The sequence below is a fragment of the Chelonoidis abingdonii genome, chromosome 5 (genome assembly GCF_003597395.2).
Source record: "Chelonoidis abingdonii isolate Lonesome George chromosome 5, CheloAbing_2.0, whole genome shotgun sequence".
Taxonomy (NCBI): Eukaryota; Metazoa; Chordata; order Testudines; family Testudinidae; genus Chelonoidis; species Chelonoidis abingdonii.
In genome coordinates, this window is record NC_133773.1 from 52,882,586 (window position 1) to 52,904,476 (window position 21,891).

The 21,891-nt window shown below is 40.2% G+C and overlaps 1 protein-coding gene across 1 annotated transcript in view; it reads right to left on the reverse strand.

The window, feature by feature from the left end:
- Positions 1-637: 637 nt before the first annotated feature.
- SLC7A11 (solute carrier family 7 member 11) overlaps positions 638-21,891 on the reverse strand; it is an 83,745-nt gene continuing 62,491 nt past the window's right edge. The window contains exons 7-12 of the mRNA XM_032804409.2: positions 13,448-13,571; positions 12,266-12,369; positions 11,418-11,514; positions 7,968-8,117; positions 5,978-6,155; positions 638-1,206 (exon numbers count right to left, since the gene is read on the reverse strand). Coding sequence (XP_032660300.1) covers positions 1,139-1,206; positions 5,978-6,155; positions 7,968-8,117; positions 11,418-11,514; positions 12,266-12,369; positions 13,448-13,571 — 721 coding nt within the window. The 3' untranslated portion in view covers positions 638-1,138. The remainder of the gene's footprint in view (positions 1,207-5,977; positions 6,156-7,967; positions 8,118-11,417; positions 11,515-12,265; positions 12,370-13,447; positions 13,572-21,891) is intronic.

Below are 21,891 nucleotides of genomic sequence, written 5' to 3' on the forward strand. Positions count from 1 at the left end.
AGGCCTAAGAACTTGGTACGTGTTTAAGAAACATCCTGCAGTTCGTGTAGATTTCCAGTTCAACATTCTCTAATTCACCTTTCACTTACTATGCTTATTCCAGACAGCTGTTCTTCCTTGGACAAAACTCCCATTGATTTCATAACTGGTGGTATTTCCAATCACATCTGTTAACCGTTATTGACTTTAATGGGAGCTTTGCCTAAATGGGGACTGCAGATCCAAATTTTCCTAGACTACAAATATCCATATATGTTCAGTGGTTGAATTTTAAATGTCTAGACTGATTTGAAAGCCTTTACTGGACTGAGAGATATTTCTTATACATATAGCGGAATACCGACAGAACCAGCGATAACTTTCAGACTGGTAGAAACTTTTCAAATGCATCAAATTATGCCTCAAACCTAAAATTTGCCTCCCCTTTAGCAGAAAATCAATATTAAATATCAGAATCTATTTTCAATTACTCTATTGAAAAAAATGCAGGAAATTTAGCAATCCTACTAGGCCACCTCAAAAGTGGGTGAGATCACCCTGTGTGTATATGTGGGGAACTGATGTGCTGTTTCAGTTGAGAAAAGAGAAGTAAGATATGGATGAAGAATGGACAGAAAGAACAATGTTGACCCAAACTTTTAGCTAAGGAGCTTTACCTTGCCCTTCTCTCCAGTAAAGGCTAGGTTCTTCATGAGCAGGGTGCAGGGCACACTGTTCACAGTATATCTAATTAAAAACATTTCTGGAACAAATGTTCATTGACAATGCAGTAAAATCCCCAATTTGAAGAACCAAAGGTTTGCTAAAAAATAATATTATAAAAGAGAAATATTAATGAGATTTTTCATTTTTTTCTACTTGTCCCCACTCTCCCAGAGAGACGAGATGCTCTGTAGCTTCTGTTATTTTACAGCACAGAGCAGATGTACTTTCTACATATGAACTCCTTGTACAAAAGTTTGAGAATGTAAAAAAAAATTACAGTTCTAGTAACCAAGTCTATTTCAGGCTTCATTGTAACTGTGACTTGCTCTTGTAATTCTCTGAACTTCCAGTGAGGGGGGGAAACCTGCCCACCCCAATGACTCAAGCAGAAATGGGGCACTCAGGCAACACTTCTTCTTTAGGATGTAAGTGATCACGATTTCAAGTCATCTTCTGTTGGGACAACTTCCAGGATGATTTGCAATGTTTCAGTTACCCTGTCTGCAAAGATAAAAGTAAAGAAACCGGAGATATGTGGGAAGCAATCAAGGAAGATTTTGCTAGAAGAGCTGTTCAACTCACCAATGATATGTGTTCATAAGTATTTAGATGTACCAGTCATAGCATCGTAAAATGTCTTATTTAAAGAGCCCTACAACTGTGTTCCCTTTCTAACCACATTTTGCTCAGCTCTGTGCCAAAAAGGGACAATTACTAGGTATAGGAGGGTTCTTATTTGTTGGAGAGACTTCTGTTTAGATATTATCTCTAGAGAGTTAATTCTCTACATAGTTGTTCAGCTCAAAACAAACAAAGTTAATGTTGCAATAAAGGCCCAAATATGCTGAATTATGCAACCATCTTCTGTCAGAATCTGCTTGTTCAAAAAACTCTGCACTGTAATGCCTCTGCACTGGTTTAAACATGTTACAAGTTAGAAACAATTTCATATTCTCCTTTGTGACCTTTGCTATTATTAAAGAGAAGAGTCAGAGATTAGTGGGATTTGTCCTTTGAGTGGTTTGCCTGTTGATTCATATGTGGGCACCAATCATATAAATATTAAATACCAAGGAAAGATTCACTTCTTCAAAGTTTCTTAAACTAAAAGGCATCCTTGCCACTTGAGGGCCTGATTGTCCACTGCCCAGCACCTTGTGTAGTCACTTACACCAGTGCAAAGTGAGGGCAATATGGAGGGTAAAACACTACCATTCTGATTTGTTAGTGTTTTATACTCACCTTGCATTGGTAAATGACACAAGGTGCAAGAGAATGGAGAATCTCTCTATGTGGTTCTTCTCTTCCCTTCTACTTGGGGGGCAGAGGTTGAATGAAATATTTAAGGAGAGGAGTTTTTTCTGAAGAAATACTTTGCATTGTACACTGGCTTATAGGAGGAGGGATAGCTCAGTGGTTTGAGCATTGGCCTGCTTAAACCCAGGGTTGTGAGTTCAATCCTTGAGGGGGCCCATTTACAAAACTGGGTTAAAAAACCAAAAAACTGTCTGGGGATTTGTCCTGCTTTAAGCAGAGGGTTGGACTAGATGATCTCCTGAGGTCCCTTCCAACCCTAATATTCTATAGAAGTGAGAAGCTGCAAGCACTGAAACACCCATGGTACTTGTGTGCTTTAAGCAGTGGCTAGAGATATTATTGGGCCTGATTCTCATATACACTAAGACCTTCTTTATACCACTCTGGCACCACAAGTTATATTTGTATCCATTGTAAAGCCCTCTTTATGCTTCCAGGGCAGTTTAAAGGACACTCAGCATAAATGAAAATCAGGAGCATTGGCATCTGGACCTCTTTCATAGGAGCTTGGAGTTGTTATCTATAACCACAGAGTAAAGACTGGGAATGGAAAAGAAACCTCTCAGTAAAAGCAGTGATTTACTGAACATGTAGACAACAGGACAAGCGACCTGCTGCTGCTGCTGTCTAGCATAAGACGGAGATGAGTTCCTGTGGAGTCCAACCTCATTAACTCAACACAGAGGGCAGCACTGAACATGTCATACTACACCTTGAATGGGCAAGTGGCACCCTCTGGTGTCTGGAAATAGCAGTTAAAGAAATGGATGGATTGTATATGTATAGCATATCTCTGCCCTGATATGGGCTCAACCCTCAACGTTCAGAGCCACTGCTGAATTTTAAACTCCTCAAAGGTTGGGGGATGCTTAGCCCATTATAAAGTGACAGGTCACTGGTAAACATGGATCCAGATTTAGGCTGTGTAACACCCCAAAATTCGTGTGTTTTGGCTCAGGTCCACCTCTGATCTCTGTTACATTCTTTTCATTATTGATCTACTTTTGTAGGGTGCCGCTTTGCTTGGATCTTTGGTTTCAAGTTAATTCTGTAAAAGGTGAGAAAACAGCCAGGTACAAATATGATTTGCCCGAGCACATTGGGTTTAACTATATCTCACAGGTGTCTAATACTAGTGAAATTAACTGCCTGGTGCAATATTAAAAGCCATTTGGGATGCAGGGGGTGAACTCAAATATCTCTCTGGTTACCTGCATTGGCCAGGCATATTAACGTCACAGTAAGTGAAGTTATTTTTATGAAATATGGTTACTTGATAAGTAAGATGAATTCTCATGTTGCAGTCTATGTGGGAGATCAGCGAAATGCATTATTCAGATCTCAGAGAATCATCCTAAATAGATTTATCCTGGAACAGTACATGTGAAAAATGCTCTTTGGTCTCTACATTGCAGCAGTATCAACTCCTGCAAAGTAATATCATTTTTAAAAAATGACTTCAGGGATATTTCTCACTGCCTACTCTGAAACAAAGCTGTTTATTTAATGAGTGGGTTATCACCTCCTCCCCACTTCAAAACTGTCAGCATCAGTTTTCTCTAACTACTATTGTTACTATAGGAATAACACAGGGAAACTGAACAAGCTGTTTTCCCCCATATTGACAGGTGCCTGATGCTTTCCCCTCTGAGCCAGCAGTGTATGTCTGTATGTGTTACGCAGGCATCTGGCTTGATTTCCTGCATGAGGATCCGGTGTTCTCCAAAGGGCTAGAAGAATCAGCCACACTGTCACAGCTGGTAGAAAAGGCTTAATGTATATCCAATCGCTCCTAAAGAGAATATTTTCCTTTCACCTGAGTAATGTAGTTCAACACTGGCATCCTGTGGTCACAGAGTTTCAAGTAACTATGTTGCAAATCCTCAGGGCTTCCAGAAAATGCAAACAAATATTGTTGATATATTAAGAAAATATTTTCTAGTTCCAAAACGTCAAGCCAAAGAAATCATAAACTAATGTGGACATCTCCTACTCAGAATAGGGCTGGTTAATTGCTGCTGGGAGGCACAAACTGGCCTGGCATTGGCAGAAGTACATGCTGCATGCACGCAAAGCTCTTGTGCTACTTTATTAGGACAAGCTCATTTTAAAGGTCCAGTAAAGTCCAGTGGTGTGGAGTTGGGGAGAGCCCTAGATTTTTTATTTTAAATAAACTGTAGTGGGAAAGCCAACTTCTATTGAAATCACTGCCTTTCACAAAGTGTCTCCAGCATAAGGCAAGCTTTTCACTCAATTTTGTTTAACAAATTACCCATCATTTCTCAAATCTCTTAGGAGATCTTGTCTATATTTCTGTCTGCACAGAAAACTGTCTCATGATAAAACCTCACAAAATAGGGCTGAGTAACAAAAATAAAAAGAAGTGGAACAGCTTTTTTTTTAATTAACTGTACTGTTTTTTCCTCTCTAATCAAAAGAGCTTCAGACAGCTCTTCCCTAACACATCAAAAGTTGCACAAGTTTTTGAAAAAAATTCCAGAAATAGTATATAAACAATTTTCCTCAATTAAATTCAGATGTAAAAAAAATTACAGCTAAGTTACTTCAGGAAAATTTGTTGGAAGTCGTTCACAGAAAAGATGTAAACAACTATGATGACAATATGTCAACAATAGAGCATTTTATCTCATAACTTTGCTTTTTAATAACCTTTAAGAATCATTTGATTCCAGCATGCCTTATTTGAAATAAAGTCCTATATTGGCCCATAGGTGTTTGGTTTGAGTAGCGAGTGCAGAATCAGGCCTACATTCAGGCAGGGGCGTCTCTAGCTTTTTTGCCGTCCCAAGCACAGCCGTCAGGCAGCCTTTGGCGGCACGCCTGCAGGAGGTCCACTGGTCCCATGGTTTTGGCGTATCCGCTACTGAATTGCCACCAAATTCATGCGACCGGCGGACCTCCTGTAGGCAAACCGCTGAAGGTTGCCTAACTGTCACCCTCACAGAGACCAGCAGGGCGCCTCCCGTGGCTTGCCACTCCAGGCACGTGCTTGGAGCACTGGTGCCTGGAGCCGCTGCTGCATTCAGGACAATGTTTTAGTTGTCAGAAGCTGTTGTCCTCTCAAGGAAACATTTAATCTATTAAAACAGGCAAATGACTGTAGGAAGAAGGCCAGGAAGAAGGCCAGGAAGTTAACTGGGATCAGATACCTGTGTGGTGGGTGTACAAGGGTTCAGTAATCTGAAATGTCTTGTTTAAAAAAATGCTTGTCTGTCTGATTGGTTTAAAGAATGAGTTTGCTGCAGACATGGCCATTTAATTAGCTAGAGTTTAGTTTAACTGGTGGAACAATGGTTACAACTTGAGTGAAAAACATCAAAAGGACTTTCCAGTTTGGGGATTATCATCTGTGGCTGACCCTTTAAAGGGAGTTGGGTCTCAGCCCCATCTGTGACATACTTAACTTGCCACCCTAGGGGAAAATGGGTCATATGACTCAATCAGGCCTCTGGACTAGATAAGGAAGAAGCCTGGATAGTCAGATGCCAGAGGGGAGATGGAAAGAAAAGGGAGGCCTCCAGGAAAGAAGCAAGTCTTGGGAGTTGCTGCTCATTAGAGGGACTAAGAGGAAGAAATGGGAAGGAGCCTGGGAAGAGCTGAAAGCTGAGGTCTGTCAAGTTGTATGAGTTATTAAAATTGGACCAGATGATAAGAAAGAAGGGGATGGGCACAATTTGAAATTGGCAAGAAGATTCTGGCTTTGTGTTTATGGTTGTACTTGTATAGCCCGGAAGGGGTGGCTGGAGGGCCAAATCACTGCAGCAGCCAAACTGGGCTGTGGAGTTTGAGAAATATTAACAAGGGGGAACTGAGGCACAATGATAAGGGCCACCCCATGCTATGAGATAGTGGTTTGGAAATGGAAACCTCACTACAAGGATTGACTGGGAAGTTCAGAGAGAGAGGGAAGAGTCCCACATTAATGTGGACTTACCTAAGAGCCTTCTGAACCATCTTGGCTTCTTGTCCCATATGATAAAGAGGTAGTAGGCGGGGACACCAGTCAGGGTTATTGCGAAGCCTATTCCTGTATTGACAGGATCAGAGTAAAGTGACAGTGCAACCATGAAGAGGCAAGTGAAGGAAAACAAAGCTGGAATAAATAGCGGCACCTGAAACACAAGCCAAAAAAAAAAAAAAAAAAGTTATTACTTTCCACTGACCTTGGTTATTGAATGACACTGGTATTTAACGTTCCATGAAATGTAAATTGGATAAAACACAGTAGCACACTATGGTTCTGCAGAAATACTGGTCTTTTGGAACATGCCTTTGAAATGTGAGTAACTAAAGAATATAAATTAAATACAGTGTTCTGCAGTAAGTTCTACAGTAGTCTCTTAATTACACACTAAAACACCACAGCACTTTACATCCTTTAAAATGTAAGGGTCGTAAATATGCTACATTACAAAAGTCTTCTCTCTAGCCCTCTATTAGACAAGCAGCACTAACTATAGTAAAGATTTCCTCTTTGATAATTACCTATTACACTCTATTTTAAAATACAGCAAAGCGCTCAAGTCGCCAGCTGCCTTTTAAAATCATTAAGTACACACTGATATCCATCCTAAGATACAAAACAAAATCTGGCTGGAGGAGCAGAAATTAATTGTCATTTGACCACGGAAAAATGATATTTGATAGCATTAGGTAACTGACAGGCACTGAAGAAGTATTGTGCTTCTGACAGCATGACTGATTATGTTATCAGTGTCATTAAATAGTAATTAACTCTCTCAATTTTTGAGGGTGATGCTGTAAACTGTCTTTTCACCTCTTTGAAGGAGGTGCCTGATGGTGCTGCTAACTAGATGCTTGGTGTAATGGAGAATTCTCAAGAGATGATCCTCTTGCCTTTAGACATTACCAATTCTTTATTGTACCCTGTCAAAGTGTTGTAAAACAGAAATCACAGAGACATCTGCTAAGCTGCTGCCTTTCATTTACATGCCTAAAAGAATGCAACAAAGTAAATTATTTTCTAAGTTAAGTTTCTTCCCCATATTTAAATATGGATAGGGATAGATTTTTGCTACCCTTACTCAGGTTAAGTAGTATCTTGCTATACAAGTAAGCTCACTGGGAATATTCACATAGTAAGGTACCACTTAATATAAATAAGGGTGGCAGAATCAAGGCCAAACAATTGCTAGGCCAGATTGAGCAATTTTTATGGGTGCAATTTAGTGCTCAAAAATAACTGTGCCTGAAATTGTGGGCACAAATATCAGTAATTTAATATCTAATGACCTGTTTGTACCTAAAATTGGTGATTAAGGCCAAATAAGGCTCTGCAGAGAGATTAGGAAAAGAAAAATAAAAAAAATCCCCTTGATGTCTAATTACCAGTTTGTTCCTGACATTAATGCTGGTTGCAGAAATGTGGATGATGTTGTTTGGGCCTGCAAAACAGAGGCCAGATTGAGGCCCAGCTGCAATGCCCCCCAAATACTGGCAGTTTGAAAGATACACTGTTGTGTAGAATTAGGAGGCATCGTCACATACTTCGTTAGATTACAAACCAGTCAGAACCTACTCCCTTACTTCCTCAACACGGTGTGAGTGGAGCAAAATTGATCAAACACCTTCACTTTCACACATGAACCTAAATATAAATATTCATCTGCTTCCCCCCAAACCTCAGCAACAGTGAACAAGAAAAACTTCTTCTCTGGAGAGAAACGTGGCTAGATTAATATTTTTGCTTTTCATCAGAGATCTTGTAGAGAAACAAGCTGGGAATTCTAAAGTTAAACATTTAAACTACTGTAAAAGAATTAGTTCTGTTAACATCGGTTGCCTGCAAGCAGTTAACATTTTACTTCAGAACATCTATTCCCTTATTATCAGGCTGTGGACCAGGGGAGGGTTAAGTACAGGGAGAGAGACTTGTGTAAAAACAGTCAGATTGCTGAAGTTACCTTGAAAGGACGAGGCATATCAGGACGTTTATATCTGAGATAAATCAGTCCAATAACTACTAGTCCAATAAAAAGCCATCTGGCAAAACTGAGGAAGTTCAGGAGGCTGTACAGATCCCCACTGAAGAGCATTATCATTGTTAGAGGGTGCTACAAAAGAAATTCAGAGCATAAGAGAGACTTAATGCACCAACTTATTTTATTTATATCATCTTGTATTTACAGTACTACTTTCGTCCCATAACCAATCACAAACTACACACATACTGCATCTCTGAAATGCAACCACCTCTTGAGTGGAGAACAGCAGCTAATTGTCACACAGAAGGATGTACACAGCAAGGGAAGGGGAAATTTTAGTTAACACCAGGCCAAACCCCTACCCTTATGAGAAGTGTCCTGAGATCTTTAATCTCTACATAGAGCACACAGGAACTCAGGTTATGTCTAAACTAGATTTTTGCACTTTGGCAATCAATTAAACTTGCAGTTCCTAACATGTTTGTAAAGACGTGTGTGGAAACTCCACATACATTTGTTCTAGGCTACAAACTTTAACCAGAGGGATCAGCCTAGGTTAAAGAATAAACATCCTGGATCAAATGGTTTGGGATTGTCCACACTCACTTTTACAAGCATGTTAAGTATCACAATAACGCAAGGTAAAAATGTCTAGTGAAAACCAGCTCTCAGTTTTTATGGTCTAATTCAAAAGGCACAGCTAATTTGTACTTTTTGGAATGAAGGGCTAGGTCAACCTTGCTACAGGCTATGTGTTCGCTGCCAAACAAAAAAAGTGAAAAATCCCAGTGGAGACAGGCTGTGTAGTTTTTACTGAGATGTAGTAAGGCAAGGTCAACCCTGGGTAGGAGGTAGGGGCATGCAGGGCTGGCCTTGCCTAGCTAAATTGTGATAAAAATTACCTCTACCTTGTCTCCACTAGGATTTTATTGTGAGATAATTAACTTGTGTTAGTTTTTTCCACTGAAAAACAAAACACAGATTTTTGGCAGAAAAGACCTATCTGGGATTTGGACAGGGAGTGTAAATATTTCTAACTCGGGGCTTACCCTACTGAGCACCCCGTTTGACTTCCAGTCTATTATGATTGCCACAGTGCCCCAAATGTGCTAGGTTTTTTTTTGTTTTGTTTTGTTTTTTGTTGTTGTTTTTTGTGTTTGTTTTTTGTTTTTTTACACACACAAATAAGATACAGGATAAAATCCTCACCCCATTGAAATCAATGAGAATTCGGCCTTTGACTTCAATGGGGCCAGGATTTCACCCACAGACCCTGACCCCTTAAAATCTAACTTTAAGCATGATGCTGCAATGCAGGGCAATCAATGGTGGAGGAGAAAAATGGAGTAAGACACAAAGAAGGCTACAAATAGGATCACATGGTTACTTAGGCTTGTTATATGCACATCTTGATATTAAGAGTTCTCCTAGCCACAAATAAGCAGGCATGTAATAAGCAATAGCTTCCTTTCTTCACTTCGTGTTCTGAGCCTTGAGCATTGAATGTGCTCACTTTCCTTCTCTCCCCTAAATAAGCTCAGCCCTCTCCATAACATACAACAGGAAAACGCAAAAATGTTAAGGGTCAGGGCAGGAAATATCTTCGTAACAACTGCACTTATATCTAAGATGGCATGAACAATAGGAAAGACTGCATAAAAGACATCTTCATATAGAATCATACTGCTTCTAGAAGGAAAAGTAGTGTGAGTAACTGCTACTAGCACAATAAAAGTGAACTCAGGAAAACTGCATTGTGCCATGTGCTAAACAGAAATGTAAGTCACAAAAGAGAGTCAATAAAATATAAAACAAAACAAATGGAATAGTACAGGGTAAAACAAATACATTAAAACATTCTCCCCCTCTACCCTCAATTAGGGAATCCAGTGTTCAAACTTGGGCACCTAAATTTAGATGAACAAATTTAAAATTAAACATTTAGTGTATGGCTGCACTGCAATTGGATGTGTGACTGCAGCACACGGAGACATACCTGAGCTAGCTTTAATCTCGCTAGTGCAGGTACCAATAACAGTGAAACTCTGGCAGCATGGGAGCCAGCACAATATATACCCAGCCTCGCTAGCAGGCTTGTAATGAGGTAGCTAGCCCATCCTACTGAGCTCCATTGCTATTAGCACTTGTTCTAGCTACACTAAAGTTAGCTTGAGTATATCACCACATGCTATAACCACACCTGTGTCTGACTGAAGTGCAGACAGACCCTTAAACTGATACATGCCATCCAAACTAAGTATTTAGACACCCGTTGTAAGTGTTGATCAGGGGTGGCTCCAGGCACCAGCACGCCAAGCGTGTGACTGGGGCGGCAAGTCATGGGGGGCACTCTGCCAGTCGCCACGAGGGCAGCAGGCAGGTTGCCTTTGGCGGCATGCCTGAAGAGGGTCCTCTGGTCCCGCAGCTTTGGTAGACCTCCCGCAGGCATGCTGCTTGAATCCACGGGACGGGGGACCTCCTGCAGAGAAACCGCCGAAGGCAGCCTGCCTGCCATTCTTGGGGCAGCAAAATACCTAGAGCCGCCCCTGGTGTTGATTTAGGTCCAAATCCTGCAATCTGATCTTATGAGCAGACTCCCTACACCAACATGGAGCCCCACTCAGGTCAGTGAGACTGCACATGAATACATGGGTCAAGCCATCTGAAGCAGGGCCATTGGTTCCTCAGAGTCTATGCCGAGAGGTGCTGAATCCCCACAATCCCCACAGAAGATGAGCCCTAAATGGAAATTGATTTACAGATATAACATTAGGCAACTGAGTTTCAAAATTAGGGCCTGAGTTACTGCTCTTCTTTTTTCCTAATGCTTTAGCTGTGAGTCTGTCTTAGGAATTGGTAACTGGCCCATCACTATACTACCTTGTGCTTTTCCTTTCTTCTTATAGCCCTTTCACAATTGTTTCCATTACCCATCTTTTCAGACACATTCTCACAAAGATTAAAAAGCAATCACTGCACTACGCAGGGCTCCCCTCTCCTACATTACCTTTGTGTATCATTGTTTGCATTTTTCACATTAGGGTGCTCTCAAACACTACTGTTTAGCTATGCTTCCAATTACGTGAATTTGAGTTTTATTTCTCTACTTCCTTTTCTATTAGAATTCATGTCACTGAAAGGGGCCCAACTAATCACTTTCTTTCAATCTTCCAAATCCTTAGAAATAAAGTGTAATGAGAGAGGATTTAGGTAGCAGCCTCTGAGAATTAAGTGCTACCATCAGAAACACAGAGGAGGCGGCACTAGAATAGATCGCTTCAGTGCCTACATTTCTCTGCCCCTCACCAAACCCCAAAATATAAAATAAATAAATAAGAAATTCCAGCAGTGCCCAAGTTCTGCTTAAATCCTCCCATGCAAGCCTGTAATACACAATCTTGCGCAGGAACATTTGTTTATATGATTTACCAAAACAATGACAGCTGGCAGAGGAGTGTGCTTGCGGACGTGAATCATGGAGAGAATTTCTGGAAGGTGACCCTCACGGGATGCAACGTAGAACATCCTGGTGGGAAGTAAATGCGAACAGACTTTAAATACACTCATTACAAAGAGAAGTCAAAGCAGCTCACTAGAGATGCAGAACACATTCAGTTATCCTCAGCAGCTCTACTTATTTTTATTGAAGACATTCAGATTTTAAAAGATGTCAGAAGTCGATACTCAGAAACCAAAGCAAAAGACATATAACCATTTCCCATCCTGACATTATCAGTCTTTACAAGCAGTTAATATTAGTGTTTTCCCACATTTACCTTATCCCACAGAAATAAAGCATCAATCCATTAGGTATTACATTAAAAGGGATTATTTTTAAAGCAATTCACAGGGTTTTAGCTATGTGATAGTAATGCCAAACATGATAAAAGTCATAAAGACTATTGCAGTCAACCTGTCCTGATATTTAAAGGAATTAATCCTGGCTTCATTTGTCCTCCTTGGTTTTGAGTCATTCCTTAACTAGTTCAAAAAAGACCTAGATAAGTTCATGGAGGATAGGTCCATCAATGGCTATTAGCCAGGATGGGCAGGGATGGTGTCCCTAGACTCTGTTTGCCAGAAGCTGGAAATGGGCGACGGGATGGATCACTTGATGATTACCTGTTCTGTTCATTCTCTTTGGGGTACCTGGCAATTGGCCACTGTTGGAAGACAGGAAACTGGGCTAGATGGACCTTTGGTCTGACCCAATATGGCCATTCTTATGTTCTTACCCACCTCCCCCACCCACTCCAATAATTTCTAGATCTTCTCACCTGGAAACTGCAAAGATACCACCATTCATAGAGCCAAAGCAGGAAAGGGCGACAAATATTGGAACGGCTAATGAAAAATTTCCCATTAATCGTTCAGCAAAGGTCTGGTAAAAGAAAGCAACATGAATTAACAGAAAAAAATAAGATTTTCTACAAGATCCCATTCTATAACTTTCTGTGACATTGTACTGCACATTTGTCACTTTCTCTTCGCTAGTGGGATAAGTAGCCACACTGAAATAAGGCTCTGCTGTCTGAATAAAGCGCTACCTACTGTGTATGAGTGGGAGACAAGGCAAGTGTCTCCCACTCATTCTCAGTAGGTAGCGCTTTATTCAGACAGAAGAGCCTTATTTTAGTGTGGCTACTTATCAGTTAAGGTACCACATCATGGAAGAGGGGTAGAATCTGCCCCTATAGATTTGTTTAAAATACCGTCAGCTGACGACTATTCATTTACATTCTATGAAGGAGAATCTGTCTAATCCACATTTATCGTACATATACAAACATTCATAATATTTTGTACAATGATCACCATACTGAGCTTCTGTCATCCTATAGTCTATGCACCCAGTCATATCTCACGCTCCTAGATCATTACCATAAGAATTTTGTTTCTTATCCTCATGGTTTGAAGGCGCACACAGGTGCTGCCCATGATTTTCTGTGGTCCCACAAAATATTCTGCTGCTAGATTTTATACGTTACAGAATTAGTCACCTGAAAACAGGGTGTTCAGATTCTCCTATTAAAAGAATCCTTAGCTGTATCAATATTGGTGTGTGGATTTACCTTTTTTATTGCAAAACCGATGCCACAAAGATAATTGATACCACCACAGTTCAGCAAAACATTTAAACACGTACTTAACCTTATGCATGCACTTAAGTCCCAACAACTCTAAAAAGTCAGTTGAATAGGGATGGGCTAATGCTATGCATAAGTTTAAATTTATCCCTATGCATCAATAAGGAACCCAATAAAAGGCAATGAGACTTAAGCCCATGTTTAAGTGCTTTGCTAAATTGAGGCCTTATAAGGGTGTTTTTGTGTAGCTTCATTGTAAGTTTCCCACTTTTTTTTATTCTTATTTTCAGGGGGAAATGACCAACTTTAACAGCAGATCCACTTTAACTGTAGCCAGATCTATACATTTGTATTTTTTCCTCCATAACTTACCACTGCCACAGCCTTTGAATTTAGCAGTTCCTCAGGGCTGATTGTAGTGAAATAAGCCACGTTTGTTAACACATAGCCAACTGTGACAATAACCATTGAAACGCATATTGCGAGCGGTATGTTTCTGGAATACACAAAGAAGCTCATTAGTTGCAATCTGCTAGTCATTCCCTGAAAATGAAGCAAATAAGAACGTGAGAAAAAGCCATTTGGTCTTTGTCCTTTGTACCCCTAGATCAATGAGTGGCATGAACAGATAAGCAGTTGGTGTTATAAAAAACCTATAACTAGAAGCTACACGTAAAAAAAAAAAAAAAAAAAGAAGAAAGAAGTTTACGATCCATGTCTCTAATTTGAGTCAGCTATTCAAATAATACATAGTCAGGCATATTCTGCCCCTCAGTCAGGCATATGCAACAGTGCCCTCAAAAAGCTCTACCATGTGCCAACTACATTTACATCGAGGACTGGAATTTACGGAGATAACTGAAGACTGAGTTTGCATCAGAAATAGTAGCAATAAGCATATAAAACCTTGCTATTTTATCAATATGGGAGGAGAAGAAAGAACAACATGTTAATAAACAATAATAAGAGCTTTGTATTATATGACCCTTTTGTTCAGGAGCTCTTAAAGGAGCCAGTGTCATTATCCTTTTTTTAAAATAAAGGGAAATCAGTGTGCAGAGGCAAAATGACATGTCCAAGGTCACCCAAGCATGCCAGTGGCTGAGCAGGGAATAGAAACCAGGTCTCCTGAATCCCAGCCCAGTGCTCTACTCAGTAAACACTGCTTCCCTTAAAATACCTCCTCTGCTTCAGACCAAGAAGGAATTCAGCTTTGAGAAATAATCAGTCCATCCAAGTTAACAGGAAGCAGCATGGTAGATACAGGATACGCATTGCCTTAAGAAGGGGATGTTCCTGCTTCATGGCTATTCCCTTCAGTTTATTCAGTCAAGAGTAAAGCTAGGTGAAAACAGATTTTTAAGTTCATTGGCAATTCTCAAAATCAGGGAAGAATTTGTTTTGGGTTAACCTGAAATTGAATATTTTTTAAATTTTCACCAAATTGGAAAAAAAAACAGTTGTGTCCAATCAGCATCTTATTGGGCTCAAAACAAAACATTTCAGTTTTGAGCATTTTTGATTATTTTGATTTTTTTTAATTTTGAAAAAAAATTGTTTTGAACCAAAAAACATTGTTTCAAAAATGGCAAAATAAAACATTTTTATCTAAACACTTTGCTTCTGATGGGATCAAAAGGTGGCTACATGTGCAATCTTCTGTACAAAAGACAATGGACACAGTCAACCGTGGGAGGAAAGAGGGAAGAACAGGAGTCCTGGATGATCCAAAGAACCTGCTAGCACACATCCCAGAAGAAATAAAATCAGCTCCCTCAAAGAGTGCCTTTGGGATTCAACACATTGACCCACGATGTGCTGTTTTTTGTCATAACTCTTGCAGACTACACTGACACTCCTAGGTAAGAATTTAATAAGGACCTTCTTTAACACTGTAGGCTGCTGGCCTTTCCCTACAAAGGACTGACATCTTGTGCAAAGTCTAGATCAGGCCCTTTTCCTCAGAGCTTAATTTATTATTCAGAACACAAAACACACAAAAAAGTTATTCCCAGTCTTCCTATAAGCCATCCTGGAGTCCCCTACTCCAGTCCCTGCCACAAGAATCCATAGGTTTGCCAATTTTGGTTGGATGTATTCCTGAAGGTTTCATCACATGACATAATCTTTAATTGAAGTTTCATCTTTAATTCCTGGAGACTCCAAGACAATCCTGGAGGGTTGGTAACCCTAGGAACCAATATTCTTCAAATGGTGCTTTTCCCTTGGCCCAGGGACTTCTTCCTCCTCCTACCATCACCACCCACCACCTGGCAGCTCTCTCACCAGCTAAGCCATTTTCTGGCTCTAATAAGTACCTCACCCCCTTCCAGCTGGGTCTGAGAATCCCTTCTACCAGGTCCAAATGCCTGTCCTCAAAGGAGTCTGCCGGAAAACAAGGCTGGCTGGCTTCAAGTCCCCTGGCCCTTAAAAGGAGCAAAGCACCTTGTTGCAGATACCTTTACAGAGCTTTCAAGTTGAAAGGAGGTTATGGAATGAGAGATGCTAAAAATGAAAGAAGATGTCACTGTTCCCCATCTTAACTGCATTAGAAACTATGATGATGAGTATTATAGAAACTAGAGAGATAATTAGATAAGAGGATCATGTAGCAATGATTGCAATATGATGGACATTGTGGCATTGCATAAGCCCAATGCTATTACAGGAATAGGCCCACAGTCTCAGGTAACTTAGGCCTGGTCTACACTGGGGGAGAGAGGATCGGTCTAAGATACGCAACTTCAGCTACGAGAATAGCATAACTGAAGTCAACATATTTAGATCAACTTAGATTGACTTACTTCGCTTCCTCGCAGCACAGGATTGATGGCCGCCGCTCCCCCGTCGACTCCGCTTCCACCTCTCGCCCTGGTGGAGTTCCGGAGTCGACAGGGAGCGTGTTCGGGGATCGATGTATCACATCTAGACGAGACGCGATACATCGATCCCCGATAGGTCAATCACTACCTGCCGATCCGGCGGGTAGTGTAGACATACCCTAAAGAAAAAAGGAACCCATCACGTTGTACATGTCAAATGCAAGAGACAATGGCAGGGTGGATAGCACACAATACAGAGTTCAAGTACTGGTGGGAAAGCCTGGGCCATGAAATTACTGTATTGTTACCCATATATATGTCCTCTACTTGCTGATATAATCTCCTGTTCTGACTTTCTTGAGTTCAGGCAGCCAAAACCTTCAACTACCTGAGCTAAAACTGTCTGCTCTTCATCTTGAGTACTTATCAACCCTTCTAGAACCTTAGCACAACAAGGTGCCTCTAATTCAGATCTCAATATAATGTCCTCTAAAATACAATGGCAGTTCAAAACCAAAGAAGTAAAAAGCACTTTAAAACCTGAGTGTTTTTAGCACACTGAGTCCTGGCTCATTATGCTGAGTAGCACTAAACCCTGCTGATAGCCAAAAAAAACTAGTCAGCAAGTGCCATTCATTACATTGCCTGAAGATTGGGAATCATCATGTTTTATTACCAAAAGCCTTGAGCAGAATAGGAGGCTCGGTGACCTCTAAGTTCTTAGTGCTCTTATGTAGAAGTGCTCCATCTGTACCTCTTTTTTCTCTCCCAATATGATCAGGCCCTTAGGGGGTTGCAATACATCATTATGTAACACCCGTGAGTGCTGCTTGTTAGATGGCTGCTTGCGATGGCAAATTTTGACAAAAGTGACAATCCAGTGTCATGATTAAGGGATGAATAATCCAGCCGTGGCTGATTTCTCATTGACACATCAGTTCAGTATTGCATTTTGTCACTTAATCTTTTTTTTTTGCTCTATGTTTTTTGCCACCCCAAGCACGGCAATCAGGCGGCCTTCGGCAGCATTTCTGCAGGTGATCTGCCGGTCCCATGCCTTGCTGTGCTAGTGCCCGGAGCCATCCCTGGTATGGTACATCAAGCCATTTATGAACATTATGTTAAAATACTAAGTAGGAGCTTTAAAAGAGTCTTTTCTACTAGTCAAATTGAAGAGAGAATTCCCAGCCTGCAATAAGATACCTTTATTCACCTCTGTCTCATAAATTAATCCTTTCACTATTATGTGAGTAGCTCTAATGCCAAAAGAAAAACTGTAGTTGCAAAACAGCTGCAAGTGGGCATTCTCAGTGTAGTAAATTAAGTCCGCATACACTGGATCCATATTAATACTCCATAGTGGGCATATGTTTACATTGCATTTAACAGGACCCGATATGTACTATTTATCCATAAGGTCATATGAGAGACATAAGCTGTTATCTATAAAGCATTGAAAGGCTTATGACACTTAACAAATCCATAAAGGAACTTATGCATATAAAATCCAAATGTTCCCAGGGGAAATGTTGCTCGTAAGCAGCAGTTGCTCTTACAAGGTGTGGCTGCAAACAAGTATCTAACTCACCTAGGATGTGGTACTCACCTGGTTCAATTCCTTCTCTGCTTCAGGAGTAGGGATTTGAACAGCGCTTCCCCACCTCTCAGGTGATTGCCCTAAATACTGGACTATAGTGTCACTCTCTTTCTGTGGGCCAGTTAATATTTAGGGAACATTCAAACATCTGTGTGCTTATCCCAACTGAACCAGGCCTCTACACTTTAAGATTTACCCATGACTAGTTACTATTCAGGAGCAAATCCCACCATCCTGCCCTACTGTGCTGCAGGAACAGGGAAGTCTGAATTGGGGGTGTGCACACCATGTGCTTCATGGAACACAAGTAATAGAGGCCCTCTGCACCCCATAAAAATTAGGGGGGAAGAATGGAGTTGGTAAACCTGTAACTATATAGATGCAAAGTCATTCATCTGCCCCTACTGTCAGAGCTCCACTATTTAGTTATGGACCGGGAGAGAATTTCTTCCTTCCTGGATTCTGTAGACCTCCCTAGGTCACAGCCCAGTTACTCAGGCTGTACACTGAGTTTAGGATTTGACCCTAAATGCAGTAAAATCACAGCTCATCTGGAAATCTGGTCTGCTACTGCATTACTCACTGTAAATAGTTTCAAGAGAAACATACAGGGAAGACACAGTAAAGAAAAAATGAGAACCCAGGGATAGGAAGAACAACTTCAGTAAGTCAGGTTATGAACATTCCCAGAGGTCTACAGCTCATATCCCAGCTTTAATGACAAGCTTTATAACAACAAACTGTAAGTGTTTAGAGCTGAGACCACTGCAGGCTGCTCTTTCCATGAAATGACAGGCATACAGTCAAAATATGCTCAGCAGATTCATCTACGTTCACAGTCATAAAGTATGTTGTCTCCACACACCTTATAGTTCCCTGGCCAAGCCAAAAACCATTTCCTCATATTCACTTTAAATGTGGATTTTACTAAAGCCTTAGCTCAGTCCACTGTCCAGGGAAAAATTCCATGCACAAAAAAAAGTGAGGCTACAGGCCTGCAAGAAGATGTGAGAAATGAGCAGTTCTATATTAGCAGTTCAATAAAGGCAAAGAAGCAAATATAAAAAGCAAAGTAACAGAAAAACTACACGAAAGCAGGCACAAACAGAAAATAAAAGTAAATAGAATATAGGAAATGCAGGATCTTAATGATTTGCTCATACTCCCTTAAATATCTTTGGTGGAATATAATGCACATGAAAAGAGAAGAGCTCACTATGGGCTTATCCAACCTACAGAGTTGAAATAGTTCAATTTCAGGTCTGATTTTAAACCTATTTAGTTCAATTAGTGCAAAAGACTATGTGAACCCTCTTTGTCTGAAAACAGATTTATTTCAGTACTTCTTAAAATGATTAGAAGCAAGTCTAAACTGATCTGAAGTTTGCCACTCTTAAAACAGAAATAAGAATATCCACTGAGGGATGTGCACTGATTCAGTTAAATCTATTTAATTTAACTGGTGCAAATTTTAATGTGGATAAGATATTTGAAAGCAAAAGCAATTCTGAAATGAGATGGAGGTTTCAGTCTTCAGTAATGCATATAACAAACAGCCATTATCTGCCAGAGTCCTATCTGTCTAATGAGGTATTACCCTTACACTGCAGCAGTTTCATATTAAATTCATTGATAAAAGACACAATCTTTCATAGAACTCAGCTCTCCCTTTCACATAATAAGTCAGATTTCCTACTTAGTCCAGCAAAATTGCAGATTTTTACTGTGCAAAGCAAATATAAATTATGGGCCTGATCCTATCGCAGAAAGCAATTGGATTTTAGTCCTTAATTTTCAGTGGAACCAGATCAGACCCACTGTTTGCAAAACATAATGCAACTAGTACAGCGTACCAAAATAAATGTTAAAACAACTACTTATTATCATTTGAGTAATAAATTTACTATCTTGTAATAATGGTGAAAGCAGTTAATATTACAGCTGAGTAAACCCTAATCAGCAAATGTCTTAACTTCTTTCACATGGCTACAATGTTACTATGACAGGAAATGAAGTTTGGTTTTCATTATGCAGTACTGTAGGTATTGTTTATTTCTTTAGTGTGTTGAAAATTTACCATCACAGAACTTTCAGGTTCCTTTATAGGAATTACCCTTGTGCAATGATATTTCCTCAGGGAATCACTGAAGTCTTTTAAAAACAAACAATTCTGTAAGTGCATTGCTTCCAGATTTGGGCAATTTAAAAATCGTCCATTACATGGGTCATAGGGCTACATTCATGGTGGGAGAAGTCCAGAAGACATTTGTGCCACAAGTTTCCCAAAATAACAGTCATGGAAGAAAATAAATGCAGCACAGAAAGGGAGCAAACATGTGACTAGTGCTTGGAAGGAGCCAGGAACTCAGTAGAAGCACAGATGACACACAGGCTAGGAGTAACATCTATGGTCTTAAGTCTGTATCCACAGATTATCAACCTAAGTCTGCATGCATGAATGCATCAAGTCCACCTGTCACACAGGTGAGACCAAAATGATGTGTAATATTTGCAAGTCTGCTTCCAGAGATCTGTTGGTATTTCCCATGAAGAATGAGGGACAGACAATATAACCCATTATGGTGAAGGAGAAATCAAAATGATTCACACTTGTCCTGTAAAGTTTGAAGAGGCTACCTTCTTTATCTTCGGTAGCAGGAAGGGGGAAAGGTATAAAATGAACACAAAGAACTGAAAAAGGGTGCCACCTTCCAGGGTAGTCGAGCACAAATGGGCTTGAAGTTGTGAACGTTGTGTACTCTGTGGCTTAGAACCCCAGTTTTCACTGCTGCAGATCCTGAGTGAGCATATTTGAAAATACTAATGGGAATATGTGCAATAATTTTTAGGTTTGTAGCCTTAAGCCATAAGTGATTATTATTTTGATTATTGTAGGGAACATTGTGTGAAGAAAATCACTGCTCGTTTCCCTTCAATGCCTGTAAATATGTTTCATCCATATGTTCTGAACTAGAATTGTTATTTTATGGTTTTGCAGCTCAGACAATCTTAAATCAAGTGAGCTCTATTCATCATCTTTTGATTATGACTTTCTGGGGAGAGAAAGGGTAGGCCATTAAGCCACAATTTCTGTTGCACCACCCCATGTGCCAAAGAAGTTAATGCTAGAGTGAGAGTTAAAGAATCTGATTCTCTGCTTCACTGTATTAGTTTTATGCTATTGACATCAGTGGAGATACACCAGCATGACAGAGCATCACAGGTGTAACACAGTAGAGGATCAGGCCTTCTCACTTTGTGTCACCTAGCAAAGGAAGCAAAATGCTTTTAATGATTTGCTTTTTGACTTACCTTGCTTGGATTGTAATTGGTTTCACTTAGTAAAGGGGCTGTTGCATGACTGACTCAGACAGGTCAAACGATGTTAAAATAGTGGATTTAATTCACTACTCTGAATTTGTATTTATTTATTTATTTAACAGTAGTGGCTTCCGGATCCATTGAGTAGCGTAAAATGCTCTGACAGCAAGAACTCAAGACCTATAATGGTACCAGCTGTAAGGGTTAAACATTGATAAACATAGCATATTGTCCAAACCAAACATTTTTAGTCTCAGGACTGAGCAGAAGTAAATATGTCAAAAGCCTTTGGCAAGTTTGGTGCCAAGTGCCGCATTCACACAATGGTTATTTTTAACATGGGTTAAACTTGACTACAGCCATACTATGCTCTAACTCAGTTTGGCTGGCCAGGTTGCATGTTAGAACATATGATTCTAAATATGTTCAAGTCCTGGCTTCCATCTAGTAAAGCTGGTATCTTCCATAAAAAAAATTTTTTTACGAAGGAATGGAATGAACTCGTTCACCTGAAGCTTGGTGTAACCAACTAAAGAGGGTTCACACTTATTGTTTTAGACCACAAAAGACAGTAATAATAAATTGCTCAATTTGACATTTTTGCACATTTACACCTTAATCGGCTTTATAGCATTTTGATAATGAAATCCCACATCTTCCAACACAGAATGGATAAGCACTCCTGGTATTCTCAAGAAAACATCTGAAGTAAATGATGTATTAAAATTTAAGGCCCAGATCTTCAGCTGTGAGTCAACAGCACACAGAACATCTTAGGAGTGTGTATGTGTAGTGGAGCAAGTGTATAAAACTGTCTTTGAACCATGTTTGTACTCCCCAGGTCCTGAGCTGACTGTGTGGTAGCCTGGTCTTCCAGCCTCAGTTAGATTGTCCTTAAGGTTGCCCTAAATTTTAGCATCTGCCAATAGGGAAAGTCCTGCCCATGACCCCTTGGAGCTACTTTTGCTTTATAGCACAGAAGAATCCTCATACACGGGGTTGATCAACCTGTCGCTGGCTACCCCATTTTTAGGGCCAATTTGTGCTAGTAGTGGAGTGAGAAGCAGCCTGAATGC